Source organism: Gymnoscopelus microlampas (genome assembly GCF_963454915.1).
Source record: "Gymnoscopelus microlampas genome assembly, chromosome: 4".
NCBI lineage: Eukaryota > Metazoa > Chordata > Actinopteri > Myctophiformes > Myctophidae > Gymnoscopelus > Gymnoscopelus microlampas.
In genome coordinates this window covers 51,599,478-51,624,606 of record NC_139941.1, presented here as the reverse complement: position 1 = coordinate 51,624,606, position 25,129 = coordinate 51,599,478, and the positions used below count along the sequence as shown (strand labels likewise).

General features: G+C 42.3%; 1 protein-coding gene across 1 annotated transcript in view; it reads left to right on the top strand.

Annotated features, from left to right (window-relative positions):
- The window catches only part of trpm3 (transient receptor potential cation channel, subfamily M, member 3), a gene marked incomplete at both ends in the record, with an annotated part of 352,723 nt that overhangs the window by 306,576 nt on the left and 21,018 nt on the right, over window positions 1-25,129 (top strand). The window contains 4 exons of the mRNA XM_084055549.1: window positions 4,529-4,735; window positions 10,825-10,962; window positions 17,074-17,202; window positions 24,309-24,560. Of these exons, the coding sequence (XP_083911675.1) occupies window positions 4,529-4,735; window positions 10,825-10,962; window positions 17,074-17,202; window positions 24,309-24,560 (726 nt within the window). The remainder of the gene's footprint in view (window positions 1-4,528; window positions 4,736-10,824; window positions 10,963-17,073; window positions 17,203-24,308; window positions 24,561-25,129) is intronic.

The window sequence follows — 25,129 nt, the reverse complement described above, 5'->3', positions numbered from 1 at the left end:
AATGCTTTATACATAGGCTATTCCACTCCACTACATCTCCGAGGCAAATATTTTACTTTTGACTCAACTACACTTATTTGAAAGCAGCTTTAGATACTATAGTTACTTTGCGGATTTAGTTTAATATTACAAAACATACATTAACCAATTAAGCCCTATCCCATAAGCTTCATCTATTGAAAACAGGAGATCTAAAAGCTCACATGCGTGTCACATCATGACGCGTTAAATTCTCACAACGTGTTACTTGTAGATCGGCAACTGCTGTGTACGATTCATTTTCAAAATATATGTATATATCGTCTCTGTAGGGAAACCTCATATGTCCAAAACTGTTACTCTTCATGATTCAAATTCAAAAACAGCAACAGTAGCAGATCTACAAGCTCGAAACGTGTCGCTTCGTGCCACGCTTCGAGCTTGTAGATCTGCTACTTTTTCATACTTTTGTGTGACGCTGTAGTATGATGAAGTAGGGCCGTTAATTCATGGAGAAAAAACAATTTGAATATGGAGATAAGAGGTTTCTGGCCGACAGCAACAATATATACATGCAGGGCTCTGTGCCCGTTGGTTCTGCAGCCTAATGGAAACAGCAGGCTATGGAGCCTCGTGTCCATCGTTGCAGCAGCGGTTGTCAGTTGATAGATGGATGGACTGGTTAGCGTTCTTAATACTCTGTTTTGCTTTGGCTTGCCTGTCTGTCTGCCTGTCTGTCTGTTTGTCTGTCTGCCGTATGTCTGGGAGAGAAGATCACCTCCAACCAACTCTGGGCATATTATGGTTGCTGTCGGGCAGAAACCTCTTATATCCGTGTTTAAACTTTTGGTATTTTTTCGTAAATGAAATTAATTGATCATACCACAGCGTCACACAAAAGCATCAGCAGTAGCAGATCCGCAAGCTCGAAACGCGGCGCTAAGCGACGCGTTTTGAGCTTGTAGATCTGCTGCTTTTGATATGTTTCAACTCGAGTGAGCAAATTCTTCGTGTCCCTAATAATCCAGTTTGTCTACGGCTCTGCCCTGCTTGACTAATGTCCCTGAAGCTCGCCTCAGGTGAACTTTGAGCAGTAAAGAGACTGCTCTACAAAGCACTCAAGGGGCGGCAGTGGCTCAGGGGTAGAGTGGCCGGTAGAGCAGCCGGATGGAAGCCGTGAGGTTTCCAGTTCGGTCCCTTGAGCGTCCTTGAATGCCCATAAATGCCATATTTAATCAGCTAAATGGAGTCTTGTATGCGTGTTCATTTAACTCTGGAAGTGTACAAATGGATGTGTGGTTCCATGTGTACACTCTCAGAGTTACACGACCCCATAAGGGTACCATTTGGACCCCCAGGTGGTCCGCACACCTGATGTTGAGGACCAGTGAATTGCGGCAGGATAGTGGGGTTTGATATCGTTGCTGTCGGGCAGAAAACTCTTATCTCCATATTCTAACTTTTCGTGTTTTTTTTGTAAATTAACGCCCCTTCTTGATCATACTACAGCGTCACACAAAAGTATCGAAAGTAGCGGACACACAAGCTCGAAAGGTGGGGCAAAGCGACGCATTTTAAGCTTGTAGATCTGCTACTTGTGATGCTTTTGAATTTGAATCCTGAAAAGTAACAGTTTTGAACATACAGTATGAGGTTCCACTTGACAGAGACAATCAGTTAAGTGACTAAGTTAATTTACTCAAGTACATTTTTTATTCCGGACTTTTACTTGTAACAGAGTACCGTATTTTCCGCACTATAAGGCGCATCTGAGAATAAGGCGCACCTTCAATAAATGTATTATTTTCATATATAGGGCGCACCACATTATAAGGCGCATCCGCACTATAAGGCGCACTGACGGTGCGCCTTATAGTGTGGAAACCAAGGGAACCAATATTGATACATATATAAGGCGCATCGGATTATAAGGCGCATCCGCACTATAAGGCGCACTGACGGTGCGCCTTATAGTGCGGAAAATACGGTACTTCTTTATTGCAGTATTGCTGCTTTTACTTAACACATTGGGTACCAAAACCGTATATATACTTCTTTTCAATTACAACTGTTGAGTGCCAAAACCGTATATATACTGTATTTGAAAAAATAAAAATAAAAATAGCAACAGGAGATATCATTTTTCGAAGATTTAGACTTTAATCCACTTCCTGGTTAACTTATGACTTCAAAAGCCTGTATCTCGGCTCCTGTGTACTTTTTTTTTTACAATGTATTTTTGACTATTTTTGACTATTTTCAACTGGCTGCAACTATGGAACGGATTTCCGAATGTTTTTAATTTTTTTCCCCCGATTGTACGAGACCTCTATATAATGAATGGATGCTTTTTTTTACATGGATTTGCTCGTCGTGGAGTCTAGAGCTTTAAACAGTAAAGCACAGTCAATGGGGAGAATGCTGGCACCCAACTTAAGTTGTTATGAAAAAATGCTGGCACCCCATGTGTTAAGTAAGACGTTTGAGTACTTTTTCCACCACTGACAGTATGAGGTATGAGACAATACAAAAGAGCTGAATTTCAATTTACGAGCTGCCTTTCTAAAAAAAAAAAAGAAAAACGGGAAAAGAAAAACTGCTGTCCCTGCAGATAAGGCGACACTAATCCTCTCCTCACTTTCGCCCGTCATTCTCTCGTTTGTGCTCACCTTCCTCCCGCGGGGGATGTGATGTGTGCCGCCTCATTTAGCCCTTGTTGAAACTATTATGTCGCCTGAGTGTTTACAAGGCCTTCAGGGCTTGTCTTTCTCTCATCTATCCATCCATCCATCCATTGCCTGCCTGCCTGTCTGGACTCCATGTCTTTTCCTACTAATTGACTCTCTGTGAAGAAAGAATGGCTGTCTGAGCTGATTAAACCAAAGATAGGTTCTACTCAACCTGCAGGGAGTCAGCCTGACATCTCTACTCCACAGGTGTTGGAAAAGTGGTGTGTGTGTGTGTGTGTGTGTGTGTGTGTGTGTGTGTGTGTGTGTGTGTGTGTGTGTGTGTGTGTGTGTGTGTGTGTGTGTGTGTGTGTGTGTGTGTGTGTGTGTGTGTGTGTGTGTGTGTTTTAGTTTTAGACAGTGGTGGAAAGTAACAAAGTAACTAAGGCGTACATATTACGGAGGACCCGACGAAGTGTTGCTGAGTATGAAGTTGGGTGGATCAGTGGATTTCAGATAAATATTAATAATGCATCGAATCCCCATATATGGAGTACAATGATGTCATCAATCTCACGTTGTAGACATCACTTGTCGATGTACATTAGTGAGAGTAACATTGTGAGCAAACTGCTTGGTATACTGTATATTACAGACTGAATGCAGCTTTAGTTTTACTAGAACGTTTCTGTTCTTTTGTTTCTGACCTTGTCCTTGTTCAGGGCTCTGACAGTCCGGAGGGTCTAAGCCTTGTTCCCAGGGCTTTGAGACACCTCCAGAGTACAGCTGTCCTCTTGGGTTGCAGTGCACCCTTCAAGGCCACAATGTCACATGTTTTCGGTGGCCCCGTGTGTCACCCTCTGGCCAACAGGGTGACAGCACAGCCTCTGGGGGGCAGCTAGCAGGGCTTTTAGATTCTAACTTGAGTTGACATGCTCCTGTCTGTCGCTCTCTTTCTTTCTCTCTCTCTACCTTTCTCCCTCCCGCCCTCCCTCCCAAACTAAACTAAAAACAAAAGGTGACAAAGCCTGTCAGGCTGTAGCTCCCAAGCTTTGGACTGCTCTTCCACAGGCTGCAGCCTCTTGTGGACATTTTTAAGAACAACCTTAAAACGCTACTATTTGAACAAGCGTTTGCAGATGTTACATGATACGTAGCTTGCGAGGTTAGTTCAGGCAGTATACACTCGAGAGGTTACACTGCTCATTATTATGTGGGTGTATACAGTGTTATGCAAGACCCATACGTCAGACACTGGCGTGGCAATCAGCTGACCAATTGGGGCGGGTTATTTAAGCTCACCTAAATCTGCGTTACTTCCGCGGTATCTGTCCTGATTTGTTGTTATGCAGCTGTTTGCTCCCACCGCCACCCCAGCACCACCAGTGGGCTCTGCTATTGGTTCCGTTCCCCATGGAGGGGTTGTTATTGTATATCTATCTCCCTGCTCTTAATGGTTAATGATGGTTGTCTAAATTGTGCTGAGCAGGGAGAAAAATGTAGCAGAGCCTGAACACCAAGATAAAATATTACATCCACACTTGTATTCTCATTCTATAATATTGGTTAAATCTAGTAATTCTATAATATTGGTTCAATCTATGTGTGAGTTATCTGACTGAAATGATTTTATTTGCATGCTTGTGTTATCTGCTGTCCTGCTTGAGATTAATCGTACAGGCTTTTTTCTGTTCTAACCACTTTAATACCTTGTTCTGTTTTTAATCTCATTGTATGTATAAAGCACTTTGTGAGACCTCTCTTGTAAGAAGTGCTATATAAATACATTTACTTACTTGCTCCCTCCATCTCCCTCCCTCTCTCCCTCCGTCTCCCCCCCCCCTTCACCTCTCCCTCCCTCCATCTCCCTCCATCTTCTCCAGGTGATCCTGGGCCTGCTGCTGCCGCCGTCCATCCTGAGCCTGGAGTTCAAGAACAAGGACGAGATGTCCTACATGCCCCAGGACCAGCAGGAGAGCTACCTGCAGGAGAAGGAGGAGGAGGAGCCCGAGAAGGCCGTCAAGGAGAAGGACGACGAAGACATGGAGTTCACAGTAAGATCCTACTGTGAGGCGCAGTACAACTCCGTGGTGAGAGAACCCACCTCAGCCCTGTAGCAAGGCACCTATACATACATAATATATATACTGTATACATACACCTCAGCCCTGTAGCAAGGCACCTATACATATATATACTGTATACATATAGACACCTCAGCCCTGTAGCAAGGCACCTATACATATATATACTGTATACATACACCTCAGCCCTGTAGCAAGGCACCTATACATACATATATACTGTATATATATATATATATACACACATATAGACAAACCTCAGCCCTGTAGCAAGGCACCTATACATACATATATACTGTATATATATATACACACATAGACAAACCTCAGCCCTGTAGCATGGCACCTATATACACTTACATACATAGACACTTTACATTTAACACACCGCCTACATACATAAACTGCCCACAGAAAGTTCGGAAACGTAACTTTGGTTGATTATTTCTCCCCTTCAATAATAGCAATTGGTATTGTGATTTATATCATTTTTATTGTTGATTACTCACCTTTATGTGACTGGCACCTGAGCATGGGTTCAGCAACTTTATTGAGTTTGTGTTGATGCTCCAAGCAGCAACACTGCCCCCATGGAAAGATGCCATGTTTGTCCCTTCAGGATAAGGCCTGTGCAATAGGTGTTGCAATAGGTGTTCCATTACGCATGAGTGGCAGCCCTGGTACCATTTACAAACTTAAGACCAGGATCTGTGAGACTGGTGAAGTAAAAGGAAGACAACAACCCAAGAAGACCGGTACCTCACCCTTGCTTCACTGAGGAACCATAGGTTTTCTTCCAGAGATTTACAGGCAAGATTTGCACAACGGTACCAAAGACAGATGTCAAAGTTGCAGGACCCATGCTCAGGTGCCAGTCACACACCTGTGACTGGCACACACCTGCCTGCAGATGGTACCAGGGCTGACACCAAATAATGCATAATCTGCGTAACAGAACACCAGCTTCACTTGCCCTATTGCACCTTATCCTGAAGGGACAAACATCTTTCCATGGGGGCAGTGTTGCTGCTTGGAGCATACACGAACCCATGTTCAGGTGCCAGTCACACACCTGTGACCAGCACACACCTCTCAGCAGGTGTGTGCTGGCAGGTCGCTCAAGACAAGAGCGATTACCAACAGAAGCATATGGGGGTATTTTGGCAAATCTTTGGGTGGGCGCTACCCACACGTTTAGCTGTGTTGCTCATTCCACGAATGCCCGATCCTTACAAGCTGTACCTCGTTGTAAAGGTGAGTAATGAGCGATAAAAATGATATAAAACACAATACCAATTGGTATTATTGAAGGGGAGGAATAATCGAACAAAGTTACGTTTCCGAATTTTGTGTGGGCAGTTGACATACATACAGTACATACATACATACGTACGTACATACGTACATACATACATACATACATACATACATACATACATACATACATACATACATACATACATACATACATACATACATAAATACAGTACATACATACATACATACATACATACATACATACATACATACATACATACATACATACATACATACATACATACATACATACATACATACATACATACATACATAAATACAGTACATACATACATACATACATACATAAATACAGTACATACATACATACATACATACATACATACATACATACATACATACATACATACATACATACATACATACATACATACATACATACATACATACATACATACACACTGTACACACACAAACACATTCTTTCCTTCCTCTATTCTGGCCAACTGGATCCTTCCAACCAAATCAACCCTTCCTGTATCTCGTGGTTTGAGCGAGGACGTACGCGTGGAGTTGTAGCGTCTCTGTCCGTCTGTCTGTCTGTCTGTCTGTCTGTCTGTCTGTCTGTCTGTCTGTCTGTCTGTCTGTCTGTCCGTCCGTCCGTCCGTCCGTCCGTCCGTCCGTCTGTCTGTCTGTATGTCTTCTTCTCTCTCTTTTAGACCCTTCTTCTCTCTATCCCCTTTTCTCTTTGTCCACTTGCTCCTTTGCCTCTTTCTATCTTGTTTCTTGCACTATCTGTCTTGTCCCCTCTCTCTCTCTCTCTCTCTCTTCTCCTCTCTCTCTCTCTTCCCCTCTCTCTCTCTCTCTCCCTCCCCCCCTCCCTCCCTCCCTCCCCAGAGGTGGTCTTTGCTATGTTTCACCCGTTTCAATGTTAACAGGCCCAACGTGCTCCCGGGGTTCCCGACTGACACGCTAGAATTGAATTATTCAGCCTCAGTGTTACTCAAGGTTAAGTTGCAGTCAGCACAGATCAGAGTCATAACAGGTTTAGGTCCAAGGACCCATGTAAGCAGGAACCCGTTTAGGGACCTAAATTGTCTTCCTCTGGAACACAGGGTCAACTTGGCCAGACTGACCATGGTCCACACTATTTTATAATGAGAGGTTCCAAGCTTCCTGACATCTTTTAAACTGGTTAGGGGACATTCAAACATGTACACCAGAGTAGGGATGGAACAATATGAAAAAACTCTTAAAACTCTTAAAATGCCACTTTTGTTAACCACTTGAACCCCGACATCCATAGTCTGGGGTGGAACATTTGCCAAAAATAGCAGATCTACAAGCTCACAACGCGTTGCATTGTGAGCTTGTATTTTAAAATTATAGTCTCACCTGTGGAGGATTCAGAATGTGGCAGAGACTCAAACCTGTATAGTAGTTGGCGTGCACCAAAACAACAGATATACAAGCTCACAACGCGTCATGGTGTGTGTGACGTGTTGTGAGCTTGCAGATCAGCTGTTTTCAGAGCGCCTCACTGAGCTTGCAGATCAGCTGTTTTCAGAGCGCCTCACTGTGAGCCAGCAAGTATAGGAACATGAGAAGTCAGCGTGAGCACACTGTGTCAGCTCTTGAAACGGGGCCACTTCTCTCTCTCTCTCTCTCTCTCTCTCTCTCTCTCTCTCTCTCTCTCTCTCTCTCTCTCTCTCTCTCTCTCTCTCTCTCTCTCTCTCTCTCTCTCTCTCTCTCTCTCTTCTCTCTCTCCCTCTCCAGTACTGGTAGAGGTACAGTACTTGTATTGCTGGCTGCCATGCTGCCTCTCACTCAGTCCCATGCATACATAAAGCAGCTGTTGGCTCTTGCCTTGCCCCAGCAGCGCCAACACTCAGCATGCGGTGACTGTCGCCAGGAGACCCTCTCTCTCCCATTATGTAACTTGTATCTTCCATTTAGTCTCTGTCGGGTGGAAACCTCATATTTCCAAAAATGTTACTTTTCACTTTCTTTTCTTTTTCTATATAACAAAAATAGCAGCTTTCTGAGCTTGTAGATTTGCTATTTTGGCTAGCCTCGCGTGGCCAGACTGTCACTGCGTGGATATAAGTCTGGTGTTTCTATGAGGATGTTTTTTTTCCAAGGGGCGGGATCAAATCTGGACGCAATTGGTTAGACCTACAACCAACTACCAATTACAGTCTCCCATATTTGAATACTGGGCCCTGATTGGTCACCCCAGACTTCGGGAGCAGGAAATGGATTCACAATGGAGCGGTGCCAGACCCAAATCGCCAAGGGCAATTTTATTTTTGTACTGGCAGATTCGTCTGGTCCCAGGCTATATTTTGGCTACTTTTGTGTGACACCGGTATGACAAAATGTAATTTAGATGCATGTCATCGGACAGATTCCAGGTTCATTTGTTTGCCTGGCATCCTATAGTTTGTATAGTTTCAATATACTGATTATTAGTGTTTTGTTATACTGTTCAGACTGATGCTAGGTTCTTGGTTTACCTATGATCCTAGATTATTGTCTACATGCATTTGATGTATTACCTTGTGTTTTCCTTGCTTACTGTAAATCGCTCTGTATTAAGAGTGTCTGCTAAATGCTTAAATAGTAAATTGTAGGGCATTACTTGATATATAAAAAAAAAGAAAAACATGAAAAGTTGACCAATGGAGATATGAGGTTTCTGCTGCAGCAGAGTTTTAAATGATTCAGAGCCTGAGATGCAGTGAGTTAATGGGGGGCCGCAACCATCTGCATTCATACCGATAAATGCAAAAACGCTGCTGCGCCGCAGGCCGGGGGGGGGGGGGGGGGGGGGGTCGTATCAGCCTATCTTATCCTCAGATGCTCTCTAAGAACCAACAACACGGGTCAAGCCTCACTCGCGCCTCTGCGAAAAAGTGTCATTGCGACAACATGTCGGTCGTCAAAGATATTACGATCGTTTTCAAGCTGCAGAAAGTGCCGACACAACACTTTTTCGACCAATGTAAAAATGAGGTTTGATGTGATGTTTTTCAAGTTCTTTTGGGGGTATTTTTGCATGATCATTGCAGCATGACAGGACTCACACACCCCCCCTGCTGGCCATCTGAGTCTGGTCACGTCACTGGACCTGTCTGTGCCTGCCTTGGTTCACACATGGGTTAAGAAAAACTGTTGCTGTATATCTCTCACATTATTTGAAATGTATGTTTCTTAAAGGAGTATTTCACCGCAGAAAAGAAAATATTCTTTTTTTATTGTTTAACAGATGACTATTCAGTGTTTCAAATATTTGAGATGTTTGGGAGCAGTTTTTTGTCTTTCATTTGCAGACATCCACACATGATATGACCTCCTCAGAACCCTGCCTTGACATGAGACCATGACCCATACAGTGCACAGGGGTCCGAGACCCCCCTCTCTCTCATGGATAGAAGGAAATTAGGGGCTGCAACGATCAAATATTTTCAAATAATTATACATTTTTATACAATTAACCATTTTAGCGTTATTTTATAGGCCTGCGTCTTTGCATAACGGTGGCGTGCAAAAATAGTGAAAATAGCTGATGCAATTTTCACTATTTTTTTAATATTTCAAAACTTTGTTATTTACATGTATACATGCCGAAAATAGGGATTGATTATCGCGTGGGATTTAATTAAATGATCGACTATTCTTTAATAATCGGTTAAATCGATTAGTTTGAGTTAACTGTTGCAGCCCTAGAGCAAATGTGTCACAGCTGGAAGTGAGATATCTGTGTATATTCTTCTTCTAGTCTCTCTTTCTGTCTCTCGTTCTCTGTCTGTCTGTCTGTCTGTCTGTTTGTCTGTCTCTTTCTCTGGCTCTCTCTCTCTCTCTCCTCTAGCCTGTCTGTCCTCGTTGTCTGAGACTCTATCCATGAGTCTGTGTGTGTCCGTTGTCATATCCGTCTCATGTCCGTCCACCCCTGACCCTCTGCGTCTCACACACACATCACATTATGGAATGAGGACATTGCCTGTTGCTTGCTTCTCTTGAACTATGATATGACCAGTGGTGGACAGTAACAAAGTACATTTACTTGAGTACTGTACTAAAGTACATCTTTTTAAGTATATTGTATTTTTTGAATACCTATAGTAGTGACTTTCACTCCACTACATTTCAAAGACAAATATTGTCATTTTTGACTCTACTACTTTTACATTTCTAGGAAGGGAAAAGGTTATGAATGAACCACTTAAACCCTATTTCAAATATAACGAACATAGCTGATCTACAAGCTCACAACTACAACTTGTATATCTGCTATTTTTACTATTATTGATACATTTGGAAAAATTGTGGAAGATCTTTGAATTTTTTGGGGGGAAATGTCAAACTTGTAATAGAGCGATGGACTTGATATTAAAAACAAAATGTAATTTGTAATTTGTACTTTTTGATACTTATGTATTTGAGTAAGTACTCACCTTAACTCGAGTATACAAATTTGACAGAGCAACTTTCATTTGTAGTGGAGTAATATTTAACCAGGAGTATCTATTACTTTGACTCGAGTGCTGGAGTTGAGTACTTTGTCCCACCACTGATCTATGACAGTGATGAACACCAGTCAGGAACGCCCCTTAACGGAACGCTTCGCTCTTTTTCCCCTTGTTTCTTCTCTTTCTCGTCTATCTTTGTCTGTTCTTCTTCAACATGTTTGTCCACGCCACCACCTACCCCTCCCTCTCCCCCCAATATGTCTCTATCTCCTTCGTCCAATCCCATCCTTTTGCACTCTGTGTGGACGGCGCTGGCGTGGCCCCGCCCCCCTCCCCTCCCTCCAGGCCATGCTGGGGAAGGTCGCCACGGAGCCGCGGAAGAAGGACGTGGAGGAAGTGAAGAGCCGCCACCGCCTCATCCCCCTGGGACGCAAGGTCTACGAGTTCTACAACGCCCCCATCGTCAAGTTCTGGTTCCACACGGTCAGTGTACTGGTTCAAGTTCTGGTTTCATACACGCTGGGCAAGACCTAGCTAGCAGGTTGAGTGTCTAAACGGAAGTCCCCGGAATTTGGCGGAAGTACCGCCCAAGGAAATGACGTTGACGCTTTACAAATTTGTTTACGTTCTCCGTGAGTGAAACGAGTGTTGTGATTGGTCGAAAAAGATTGTTTCCGGGGGAAATACGTCCGACGGACGTCTCATCCCTATAGACACACTCTGCCGTCGTGACCAGGCTTTTCTCTTCACAGATAAGGCTGGGAACGAGGCTGGTTTCATATGGTCAGCGTACTGGACTGGTTCAAGTTCTGGACATTAGCCAAAAACAGCTCAGAACATCTAAAATGTTATGATAAAAATTAAATCTCCGCAATATGATTATTTTGAGAGTTTATCGCAATAAACGATAACGATTATCGTCCCATCCCTAATGTACATAGACAGTAACGTGGAGGCTATTTCGAAGTCCGCCTTTCACCGGCAATGTGTTTTGCACTTTAGTCAGCTCACTTAAACAAAAATCGAGTGTTAAACACAAAACAAAAGGGTAAACAAAGTGACTTCAAACGACCCGCTAGACAAAGTGCCTTAAGTGCTTTAAAAACTTCTGCCCTGTTGCACAATTATTGCTTGGAATGTTAAGGAGGTGCATCGCTCTGGGATATGTGCTATTCTGGAACATTAAATCCTCTCAGTCTTTTGTGAGCAGGAAGGAAATTGAAAAAATGTTGTTAGCCGGGAGAAAGGGGTTCCTTCAGAGTTTGACGGCTTTTGTGATGGAAGATTATTGATTGGTGCTATAGGGGTGAGAGATCACGTCCGATCGTTGTGGATGCAGCGGTGCCTGCACACCACTCTGTCCAACTGTCTGTCTTGTCTTCAGTGCTGTGCACCACTCTGTCCAACTATATCTCTGTCCTCAACTGTCCAACGGTCTCTCCTGTCCTCAGCTGACTGTCAAACCACTACAGTTATTGTGTATAAGGTCACTGTTTCTCACCGGGGGTCCGGGGACTACGGGCCTGTAACTCTGTGAGTTTACAGATAGAAATGAGGAGTGACTGGTTGACATTTTCCACTATTATTAGAGAAGAGTTGGGGAGCAGTAAACTATGTAGCTGAATTACATACTGTAGGTAAGATACATTTTACAGTAGGTAGCTTCCTGGTAGTTTAACTACATTTAGATTGGGTCAAGTAGTTCAAGTAGCTTGTTTGATCACTTTTTCGCAGAGGGGTACACTGATTACACTGATCAGTTTGACCGAGAATTGGCTTTTATTGCATAATATTTACTTCGTTTCCAGGAAAAACATTTTAGAATTGTAAAGAGACTGAGGGACACCGATGGCCTAGTGGTTACGGCACATATCACATATAAGGCTCTAATGAAGCCTTACAGCGAGTCGCAAGTTCGATTCACAAGCCTTAACACATTGACTGCCAGAGTTTATTCCAAATTTACCCCCTTGACTGCCAGCGATTTGCGTGTTTTTTTGTTTTCTCTATTTTCTTATTTAAATGCATTTAAGTTTCTCAGGCCATGATTTTGAACACATACGACGATCGACCAGCAGAGCGCAGCAAAATGACACCCTCGATGACTCGCTGACTCGCCCCCCCCCTCCCTCCAGGCTCAAACAGTCAAAACAACATGAACCGGATGTGATTGTCTTCGACAATCTCTGATCGGCTTGTGATACGATGTGATACACGACGACGATGCCTGATCGTCACTCGGACCAAAGAAAATAAAAGGGGAGCTCTCCCTTTGTATTTTATAGCGTGTGAAAAAAAGTGTTTTTCTCTATTCTGGACGAAAATGACCGGAGAAAAACAATGTGACCCGGAAACGAATTTTTTTTTTTACATCCAGCTTCGGATGAGTGTGACGTAGGTGGAAAACGAAAGTGATGATGAAAAGTAAACAGACCCGCGCGATCACAGATGAAACCAATGAAAATACCTAATATCGAGTTAACTCGATCTAGGCAGTCGAGCGCTGGATTACTAATATCGAGTTAACTCGATCTAGGCAGTCGATGTGTTAACTATACTCTCCAATAAAGGCAGAAAAACCTAGAGGAAGGGGAGCCCTCCAAGAGCTTCCTGCTCAAAGTTAATCGGGTTGGAAATATACAAATCGTCCATTGTGACCGCTCCATCACCCTAGCACTAAGTGGATTCAAGAGAAAGTCCCCAGCTCTCTTTTAATTTTTAAACTAACCCTGAATATAAAAACAGCACGGTAATGTACTGTACCTCTCTTACAGTGTAAAAAATAATGGATCCCAACGGACGTTGTAACAAAATGACATTAACAGGGATTTAGCTGTAGGCTACAGTATGTGTCTGGAGGCAGAGCTTCAGTTTATAGTGTGCATTTTTTATACTCTTATCCTCCCGTTAAAACCTGGTTCTGGCCCGGTGCCAGAACATGCCCCAGCCGCCAAGGATGTTCACGGTTCATCATTTATTAATGCTGATGAAGACTTTAACTCTCCCTGCTCTCCTCCATTCAGTTAGACCCTTAGAGAGAGAGAGAGAGAGAGAGAGAGAGAGAGAGAGAGAGAGAGATTTTTGCTCATGTAAATTTCATGGCTGAACAGGTGCAGCCGCTTCTGGGGTCATAATGTCATAATTATTACATTTGTCCGGGGCTCCCAGTGAGCCCTGTGGAACCCTATAGGGATGCTGGGAGAACCCTGTAGTAGTGATGGTGGTCAAAGGTGCAGAACATGACAAAGTACATTTCATTTCTGTCGGGAACAAACCTCTTATCTCCATGTTTTAACATATATATATATTTTCTTTTTCATACAATAAAATAAATGTTAAGAATACCATACCTAGTTTAAACCCAACTAAAGACCTAAATACCCACTAAAGTCTAATACCTAAACAATAAAAAATATCTGAAATTTAATTGAGACCATTGCTTTAAAAGTACACAAGGTGGGGCTTTCCCTTAGAGATACTGGGAGGCTATTCCACCGTAGGCTTCCCTCTGTTGGAGAGGACATTCTGTCCAAAAGTGGTCTGCCTATACGATGCACCTAGTGCCAGTCACTCCACAGGAATGTTACGCAAAGCTGCAACCGGGGATAATGTATTCTACTGTAAGGTGTAATAGCTTTACTCTGTCATTTAAAAGACTCAAAAATGCTTAGTTTAGACCGCTTGCGATGCAGAGTGGCATCGGGAATTTTCCCTACGTGACACCATTGTATGACGAAGTAAAAACAGGGCTTAATTGGATAAAGTTGATGACCTCAATTACTCAGTAGACACTTGTATAAGCTCCCTCCAGAGTGGATTGCGACACTTCTGCTTTGAGTGAGAGTCCGTCTGGTTCGAGTCACTTTTCAATTTCATTGCATGTATTAATCCAATGAGCCCGTTAGAAATCCACTTTGAATTGTAACAGCTCAGCGCCTGACGAGGAGAGCTTCAGTAATGAAATGGAGCCAATGTTTCAGCAGCAACCCAGTTCATATATATTGTCACACACCCACACACTCTATGCAATTACATGCATTAGGGTTGAACGTTCTTTGTCAGTATTCTGCCACAGCAATGAAGATTGGGTGGAATAATTAGAAAGAATGTGACTGACTGACTGAATGAAAAGAAAAATACCTCTTCTGTCCCCATGGCAGCAGTGAACTGTATTCACTCCCGACTATAGAGCGCTGTTGTCAGGCAGAAACCTCCTATCTCCATATTCCATATTCATATTGTCTCTGAACTATTTTAGCTGCTGTCCCTTGATGCTACAGACAACCATATCCCCCTATTAATCCATTAAGACTGGGAACGCATCTGTGTCATTTTAAAATGTATTTGGATATTCAAAAATAGAAGATATACAAGCTCATAGCGTGGCACCGAGTGCCGCGCTATGAGCTTGTATATCTGCTATTTTTTGAAAAATCTCGAAAATGTGTGCACATTTTTGAATATATATATTTTTAAAGCCAATATTTGTAACTCAAATGTTTGCTTCTGGGGGGTCCCTGGAACAAAACATTTTGAGGTGGGGTTCCACGACCAAATACATACTGCTATATCAGTGGTGCTCCAACTTTTCCATGTCACCGACCACCCAAAATGATATGTATTTGGCCGCGGACCCCCATCTCAAAAATATGTTGTTCCAGGGACCCCTCAGAAGCACAGATCAGAGTGAAAAATGTTCGCTTTAAAACTGCTATTTTTGAATAGCCAAAAAAATCTTAAAATGACACAGATGCGTCTTAATGGATTCAACATCAATGGGAAAAGGATCTCCGTGTACGTTTGACCACAGCACGGAGGGAGAGTGCCCTAAAAAAACACTGCAACCGTATCCAAATGTGTACGATACCAAATATTACAAATGGAAATCATGCAAAGGGCGTATATTGCACCATGCAGAGAAAAGGGATCATTATCTCTCACAGTTATGCCGGCATGGCTGTGGAGAAATGGAGACACTCACTCACCTGTTGTGGCTTTGCCCCCTAGTAAAAGGGTTTTCGGAATGAGGTTATTGCTACACTGTCTGCTATATTGGATGTGGAAATGCCCCGGTGTCCATTAGTCTGTCTTTTATGCAGGAAGGTAGAACATGTACAGTCATCGCTCAGACAACGCATTGGGATGAGTGAATCCATCATTTTAGATTTCTTTGGCTTTTCAAAAATAGCAGATATAAAATCTCATAAAGCGCCCTTTCGGTTGTTGTCTGTATTGAGACGTATTTTTACGTTTTGTATTGTGTATGATGTTTATTTATTTTATTTGTTGTAGTCGTTGGCTTTGTGAATTGTGTTGGTGTTCTGTCTGTACACAAAATATGACGAAAAAGAAATGAAAAGAAAAGTTAGAATGTGGAGATAAGTCGTCTTTATGACAGCAACTATATTTTTCTATGGATGAGTTATAGTTTCACTGTTAAAGTATTTGACAAGCTGACAGGCTGCTTCACTTTGCGTGTTCTAGTTCTAGCTCTATGCTCTCATCTGTCTGTCTCTCTCTCTCTCTCTCTCTCTCTCTCTCTCTCTCTCTCTCTCTCTCTCTATAATTTATGACATCTTGTTCGGAAGGACAGTGTAATCCAGGCAGAGTGGCAGTAACACTGTTGTAAATCAGCAGGCTTGTAAACCTGTTCAGGGAGAGAACGGTGTCTGCAGGCAAATGTGAGTGAATGGGACAGGACTGAAGTGAATGTGAGTGAATGGGACAGGGCTAAAGCAACTGTGAGTGAATGGGACAGGGCTAAAGCAACTGTGAGTGAATGGGACAGGGCTAAAGCCACTGTGAGTGAATGGGACAGGGCTAAAGCAACTGTGAATGAATGCTAGCACCTTAAAATAAAACAGGCTACTCCACTGTCCTCTCCTTCTTCGCTGGAGGTTATATGAGTTTGATTTCCAATTAAAAAGGCAATTTAAATAGCCTGGGGAGTTGCCCTATAATGGCTTTATGAGTAAAAAGGTGCTAATGAAGTCATCTACTGTATATAGATCATGATGGGATGATGAAAGTCATATAAATGACAGCGATGAGGTACAGTAGAGACGTACCTGGCACCAACACAGTGTAGATGAGGGGGCATTTGACAAAAAAGTATTCAAAGTTACAAACAAGGATACAAACACACTAGAAGAATGTGCTCCTCGGAGTACAGGTCTCTGCCAGGGCAGGTAGGTTATTATGGGCCAGCAATGTATCGCAGCAATCAGACGCTGCGTTCATGATTTGAGACATGGTGTTCAAAACGGGCCACTCCTGCAAACTTAATCACCATAGAGATAATGTGTACCAATGTGTGTGATGTTTGGACAACATCTTTAGGAGAATTAGTAGTGGTTCTCACATTGTTTGTGTCAAGGAACGCCAAATTGATATGTATTTGGCCGTGGACCGTGGAAATATTTTCAATATTTTCAGAAATAACAGATGAAGCTTTGTGACGTGCTGTGAGCTTGTAGATCTGCAATTTTTGAATAGCCAACTTATAAATGGATTTAAGTGTTTAGAAGTATTGTGATGTTTAGTGTTTTTCATGACGTGACTGACCCTCCATGTTGGTGTGTTTGTGTCCACTAGATGGCGTACGTGGGCTACCTGATGTTGTTCAACTACATCGTCCTGGTGAAGATGGACCTCTGGCCTTCTACTCAGGAGTGGATTGTCATTGCGTACATCTTCACCAACGGCATCGAGAAGATGAGAGAGGTGGATAAACACGCACACATGCACGCACACACACACACGCACGCACGCACGCACGCACGCACGCACACACACACACACACACACACACACACACACACACACACACGTAACATTAGTAATTTATTAATACAATCCATAGCATTGACAATGCAATCCCAGCAACCATAAAGCATGCATTATACATAAACCATACGGTTAATTAAAACAACTATGTAAGGCACTGGGGAGGTTAACTCACATGTCAATATCATAATGAACAGCCTATGGAAACCATAAATTAACATCTCAGCAACGCTTTCATGTAACAGCTTGCATCAGAGCCCTGTGTGGGTGAGACCTGTTTTCTTGGCAGCCTTCCTGCTCCCGCTGTGATTTCTGACCATTACCGCCCGTTCCTCCTGCCATGGTTTCAACCCTTAACCGTTCAGTGTTTAAATACCCTGCTGGTCCTGCAATGTTTTCATGGGGACCCAAATACAAACAAGACAGACAACATGAGAGAGAGAGAAAGATGCAGGATTTGATTTCAGCACCATGGACAGAGACAGTGGGCTGGCTGAACTTACTGGTCAGTAGAGATTCTGAATCAATACAGGGGTGAAAGATTTTCTTTTTTTCGTACGTGCTCCATTATTTTGTGGTAGAGGGAGAGCAGAAGGGAAAGAGATAGAAACAGGTTAAATCAAACAGACAGACAAACAGACACAGAGGTTGTTGAGGTTGTAGGTATCCACGAACGTGCACTGACTCCCCCGGGATGGTGTGCAGGCCAGGGGCCTCCTTTTGGCCCGGCCGCAATCCACCATCAGCTCCATCTTGGTCTTTGGCCTGTGTTGAGACCAAGGTGGTTGTTATCACCTCCACCTCAGTGTGTTGTCATTACAATTTACAATTTAGGCATTTACTCTTACATACTATTACATCAAATCCATAGAAACAGTTATCTAGGATCATAGAACCTATCCTCAGTCTAAACAGTATGATATCAAAAAATATATAATCTGTACATTGCAACCAGTGTTGATTTTGTCGATTAAAACTATGACGAACATTTTTCGTCAATTACCTTTTTTCACTGACGAAAACGAAATAAAAATATAAACTAAGCTATGATGACTAAAACTATGACTAAATATATTGACAATTCTGTGAACAAATAAAAAACTAGACTAAAATGTTAGTGAGGAACTGGTGGAGAAGAGATCCAGTAGTAACTAAAAGACAAGTAATTTTATGTTTGGTTGCTCTTGGGTTTTGCTCTCTGAAAATAGCAGATCTACAAGCTCACAACGTGTGACGCGTTGTGAGCTTGTAGATCAGCTATTATTTTCAGCATACAACCAAGTGTAAAATCAGACATTACGACGTCATCAAGGCACCACCAAAATACATTTTAGTCGACTAAATCAACTGCAGATTTAGTCGACTATAATCTTATGACATTTAGTCGACTAAAACTAGACAAAAACTAAAACATTTCAGATGACTAAAATATGACTAAAACTAAATGGATTTTAATTCAAAAGACTATGACTAAAACTAAATTAAAATTGGCTGACAAAAGCAACACTGATTGAAACTATACAAACTATAGGATGCCAGGTCAACAGATGGACCTGGCATCTGTCTACGTAACCTACAGAACCATCATCTGTGATGCGGCTGATTGGCGATGGCTGCTGAGTGCTGATGTTTTCGCGTAACCTACAGAACCATCATCTGTGATGCGGCTGATTGGCGATGGCTGCTGAGTGCTGATGTTTCCGCGAAAAAGTTCAGAAGGGCATGGATTAAAGTTCTCAGTCGCCAAGACTGATTTCAGTCATTTGGATTCCATGGAAGCCAGCATGTCTTCTATGGAAGCATGTTGCGCAGCAAAAATAGCCGATGTACAAGCTCTCAATGCGTCTGCAACGCATTGAGAGCTTGTAGAAAGGCAATTTTAAGATTGGAGCATTTCAAGTGGTCAAACTAGCAATATGTTCAGAAGCATCTTTCCATAATATCTTAATCGTCTCGGATATTTTACCCATTAAGACCTGGAACGCATCTGTCTCACTTTAGATTTCTTTGGCTATTCAAAAATAGCAGATATACAAGCTGCTTGTAGATCTGCTGTTTTTGAAAAATCTTGGGAAAAAAACTGTTTGGATTTAGATTTTAGAAGCAACGGTTAAAGCCTGAATCTGTGATTTCTTCACATGGTTGGCAGTATGTAGAACAGCAGGACCAATTTACTAAAGCATCCTGATTTGACATATTGTGTTCATCGTTTAGGAATCAGCGCTAGTGTGTGTGTGTGTGTGGGGGGGATCCTTTCACACCGTTTCACAAATCGCACATTAGGACATTTTCAGTCGTGAGATTTGATTTTTCTTTAATCCATGAGAAGGGCATGCGGCACGCCCTTCTCAGAATGGAAATGTCTCGTTCCAGATGCTAAAGCACTTTGTTAGAAGCATCAAAGGAAGCGTACTGTCCTTTATGTAATCAGTGAGAGTTCTCCACAGAGAATGGTGCCAGCCCTTGGCACAGACTGCCAGTACATTTCCACACAGAGCTTTTAGCTATTGTTTTCTTCCACATGGGTGATACCTTTAGCGATTGTTGAATCACTGTAATTTTCTCTAAACCTGCAGTACTTTAATGCCACAGTCGACAGTCCTGTAAGAGTGATGGTGTTTGACAGAGTGTTATACAGCTCTGCTGCTGTTTTTCTGTTCTCGACTGCAGTGCTGGAAAAAGTCCTCAAATGTTTTATTTAAGTAAAAGTATCAATACTGCAATGTAGAAAGAAGCACTCTGTTACAAGTAAAAGTCTGGTGTTAAAAATGTACTTGAGCAAAAGTACAAAAGTATTGGTATCAAAATATGCTTAAAGGACAACTTTGTTTTTTTACAACCAAGGTTTATATTTTAGCTTGTAATTAAAGTAAATAAATGATGAGTGTAATTTTTTTTTCATTTACTGCTTTCTATATTTTTAGCATTTTTTGCAATATTTTTTACAGTGGGCGGGGGCATTCTGTCCGGTGGCTAAATATGCCTTTTTTACACAATAAAAAAGGTCCGGCTGTCTGAGATGGCCAGATGTGAGTTATTGGGGGCTAGAAGAGCTACTGTAAATAATAATAAAGAAAACGCCGGGTTAATGTGTTAAAAAAATACATATTTAGCCACCGGACAGAATGCCCCCGCCCACTGTGAAAACACTGTAAAAAAAGATTGTGAAAATTGCTAAAACTATAGAAAGCAGTAAATTTACATTTTTTAACACTCATCTTTTATTTACTTTAATTACAATCTAAAACATAAACATTGGTTGTAAAAAAACAAAGTTGTCCTTTAAAGTATCAAAAGTAAAAGTACTCAAATGTTTGAAAATGGCAGATCTACAAGCTCACCACGGGTCACAATGTGTCACGTTGTGAGCTTGAAGATCAGCTATTTTCAAATAGCCTAGGTATAAAATAGGACTTACCTAAGTGGTTAATGTATGTTTTATAATGTAATAATTTATATCTGCAAAGTAGAGTAGTAACTAAAGTTTTCAAATAATTGTAGTGGAGTAAAAGTACAATATTTCCCTCTGAGGTGTAGTGGAGTAGAAGTAAAAGTATTGGACATTGGAAATACTCGAGTAAAGTACAAATACCTCAACATTGTACTTAAGTACGGTACTTGAGTACATGTACTTATAGTTACTTTCCACCACTGCTCAGCTGGGAATCCGGCAGGATGCGGAGAAAAACATGAGAGGGTTGATGTACCTGCACTCCTCACAACGGATCCATGTTTGTCAGTCAAAGCGTGATGTCGTTCTATGGCAACTTTCCCTTTGCACCTGACATCAAAGTCTGTTCTACACTCTGTGCAAAATGCCATGATACTTGCCAATTCAACTTTTATTTTATTTTATTTTTTTACTTACATTTTATCCCTCAATTTTGTAACCCATCTTTCACCCAGTGCCAATGCCTAAGCTTGTAATCCTGGGCGCTACACTCCCTCTGCCAGCCTGGGGAGAGCCCCAAACTGAGCGCATGCTTCCTTCAATGCATGAGGAGTGAGCAGGCCGCTTCTTATATCACCTGACAGGGGGGAGTTCCCCCGGTAGTACGTAGCGTGTGGTAGGAACACGTTATTCCAACCAGTTCCTTTCCCCTCCATCAGGCGCTCCGGCTGACCCGGGGGAGGCAGTATAGTTACCAGGATTACTGCATGTTTTTGTGAGGGTACCTACACTAGGAGACACAGGGAGAAAATGCAAAGAAAGGCCCTTTCACCAACCCCACCCATACCCTTATGGGCACTGATGACGCGGAGGATAGAACACGCCCACAGCGTCCCCGGCGGGGATCGCAACCAGGACCTTTTAGCTGTGAGGTGACAGCGCTACCGACTGCGCCGCCGTGCCCCCTGCTGCTGTTATTCTGTTCTCAAGGGGGGATCCGGCAGGATGCACAGAAAAACATGAGAGGGTTGATGTACCTGCACACCTGCACACAGCTGACACCAAAGTTTGTTTTACACTCGGTGCAAAATGCCATGATCAATTCAACTTTTCTTTATGTGCTCCATGCTGTTCCGTGCTCCATTGTTCACTAAATGCACTTTTCAGTTGCCAATAGACCAGTGGTTCTCAACCAGTGGTCCGGGGACCACCAGTGGTCCTTGAGGGGGTTCCAGGGGGTCCCCAGCAAAAGGTGTTAATACATTTTCACCCCTTTATCCAAATTGTATACGTTGGCTATTCAAAAATAGCAGATATACTGTACAAGCTCGCAGCGTGAGCTGCAATTTTTGAACATTTTTAAAAAATCTTGAAAGTGCTTGAAGAATTTTGGCGAATTTTACATTTTTTTACACAAATCTTCCCTTGTGGGGCTCCCTGTCACAAAACATTTTCAGATGGGGGTCCGTGGCAAAATGTATATAAATTCAGGAGTCCTTGGCATGAAAAAGGTTGAAAACCACTGCAATAGACTGATATTCTGTACCAATGAAACGCAAGATTTATCAAGATTTGTAGATGTAGCCACATAAGACATTTACACATTAATCACTCTCGCAAAAACATTTTTAACAATTATGCGTGCGACCAGAGGTCGTGCCGGACAGACGGTGGACAGATGGGTCAAAAACCGGACTGTCCATCCGTCCCAAAACTGGACAGATGGCCACCCTAGTTGAGTGAGCTTGTAGATCTGCTATTTTCATTATTATTTTTTTAAATTGGGCTTAAATGGTATTTAATTCAATATGTCGTGTCTGTCGGGTGGAAACCTCCACCAATGTCCAAAACTCGCGAAGCGACGCGTTTTGAGCTTGTAGATCTGCTACTTTTTATGCTCAGGCGCGATGCTGTAGTATGATCAAGTAAGGGCATTAATTTAATCTTTTAAAATGTGGAGACAAGAGGTTTCCACCTGGGGTTTGTGAACCCCCTAGGTGGATAGGATAGAGCACTGTTTATGAACCGATTAATTTATGGGTCGCGAGCAAATATCCCTTTTTTTGTGTCTTCCATTTTCAAAATATATATATTATTCCAAAAGATAAAAAAAAATAAAAAAATCTTCAATTCAACGAAATCCAACATATTTCAAAAGTATTTCATGAATAAAATGTAATAAATCAAATTGTTCACATAAATAAATTATTTTTAAGAAGTTTGTGAAAATAGCAGATCTATAAGCTCACAACGTGGCACGAAGCGACGCGTTGTGAGCATATGAATCTGCTATTTTTGCTAGTTTGGGTCCCGGGCAAACGTCTAATTTCTCTGTTGGGTCTTGAACTAAAAAGTTTGGAAACCAGTGTTCTAGCTGTGAAGGAGAGAGTGAGACAGAGAAGAGAGAGTGAGTGAGAGAGACAGTCAGTCAGACAGACAGAGTACAGTCTGTACCTGCTTTAGTGTGTGTATAGGCAGCCGTCTCCACTCTTATGACCCTGTACACAAGGACTTGACGATATAAAGAACACCTTGAGCCTTCTCTCTGCACCATACAGAGAGAACGAGTGATTGTAAAGAAAGGCCGGATGGATGCCGGATGCCTTTCCAATGGGGAAATACCTTATTGTGCGGCCCAGCCAGCTCTACTCATGTGTGAAATGCATTCATTATTATTGCCAAAGCCACTAGTCTCTCCACCATGGTGTGATTGTTAAGCTCATACTGCCCTCTTGTGGCCAGCATTGTAATGGAATGCACATGTAATCCCACTTATTGCTTTCGTGTAGCGCAGACTTCTATAAAACGTACTTTAATGTTTGTTTGTTTGTTTTTCTTTCTACTCTGCCCTCAGCATCTTTTTGTCCATGTTGAATCTGAAAAATATCTCTTATTTTCCCACTTCTGCAATCTAATGATATTGTGTTGTTGCTGTGGAGTTATGTCTGAGATTATGTTTTCTGTACTGTTGTTCTCATGAGACTTTTCCCAAAAGTCTCCAAATAGCCTTAATATTCACATGACATTTTGTCATAGGGGCTTATATAACACTAGAGAATTAGGCATTGAATGGGACTTGTTCCTGATTGTAGATTGTAGATTGGCTATTTTCAGCAAAGATGTTAAGTGTACAGCAGTGTTACAATTACAGTTACAATTTTGAGGTATTTTCACTTTACTGGAGTATTTCCAATGTTCTTGTACTTCTACTCCATTACATCTCAGAGGCAAATATTGTACTTTTACTCCACTACAATTATTTGAAAACGTTAGTTGCTAGTTACTTTGTAGATTTAGATTATTATTGTTCAGCCTATAAACATTTCGGCTATTTTTAAAAGGATTTTTATACATTTGAAAACTTGTGTGACATGGGACATTCTGCATAATGAGTACTTTCTGCTTTTGCTACTTTAAGTAAATTTTATACCAATACGTTTGTGCTTTTACTCAAGTAAATGTTGAATTCCGGACTTTTACTTTGAACAGGAGTATCTCTACATTACAGTATTGATACTTTTACTTAGGTAAAAAATGTGATTACTTTTTCCACCACTGTGTACAGCGAAAAAACTGAAAAGTCTCCGTATAGGGTTTAAGATGTAAAATCCGTTAAAGAATGAATTCAACATTTTTTTTTTGTCTCCACCAGATCCTGATGTCGGAGCCGGGCAAGCTGCTGCAGAAGGTGAAGGTGTGGCTGCAGGAGTACTGGAACATCACGGACCTCATGGCCATCCTCATCTTCTCCGTGGGCATGGTGCTGCGGCTGCAGGAGCCGCCGCTCATGAGCTACGGCCGCGTCATCTACTGCGTCAACATCATCTACTGGTACATCCGCCTGCTGGACATCTTCGGCGTCAACAAGTACCTGGGACCCTACGTCATGATGATCGGAAAGATGGTGAGGAGGGGGACCACCATGAGGTGGACAGTAACTAAGTACATTACGTTGCTCTTGGGCAGAATCCTCTTATCTCATTATTTATTTATTTCATTTATTTATTTGTAAATTATCACCCTACTTTATTTTTTATTTTTATTTTTTTGTCCCACGATATTTTTATTTTTTTATTTTTTATCCCACGATTTTGTAACCCTATTTTTAACACCCAGTGCCAATTGTCTATGTAATCCTGGGCACTACCTTCCCTCTGCCAACCTAGGGAGGCCAGGGCCGAGCTCATGCCTCCTTCAATGCATGAGAGCCAACTGACCTTCTTGTCACCCGACAGGGGGGAGTTTCCCCGGTTGGACGTAGCGCGTGGAAGGAACACGTTATTCCAACCAGTTCCCTTCCCCTCCATCAGGCGCCCCGGCTGGCCAGGGGGAGGCAGTATAGTGACCAGGATTACTACATGTTTTTGTGAGGGTACCTACCCTAGGAGACACTGGGAGAACATGCAAACTCCACACAGAGTGGGCCCTTTCGCCAACCCCACCTAGGGTATGGGCGCTGATGACGCGGAGGAG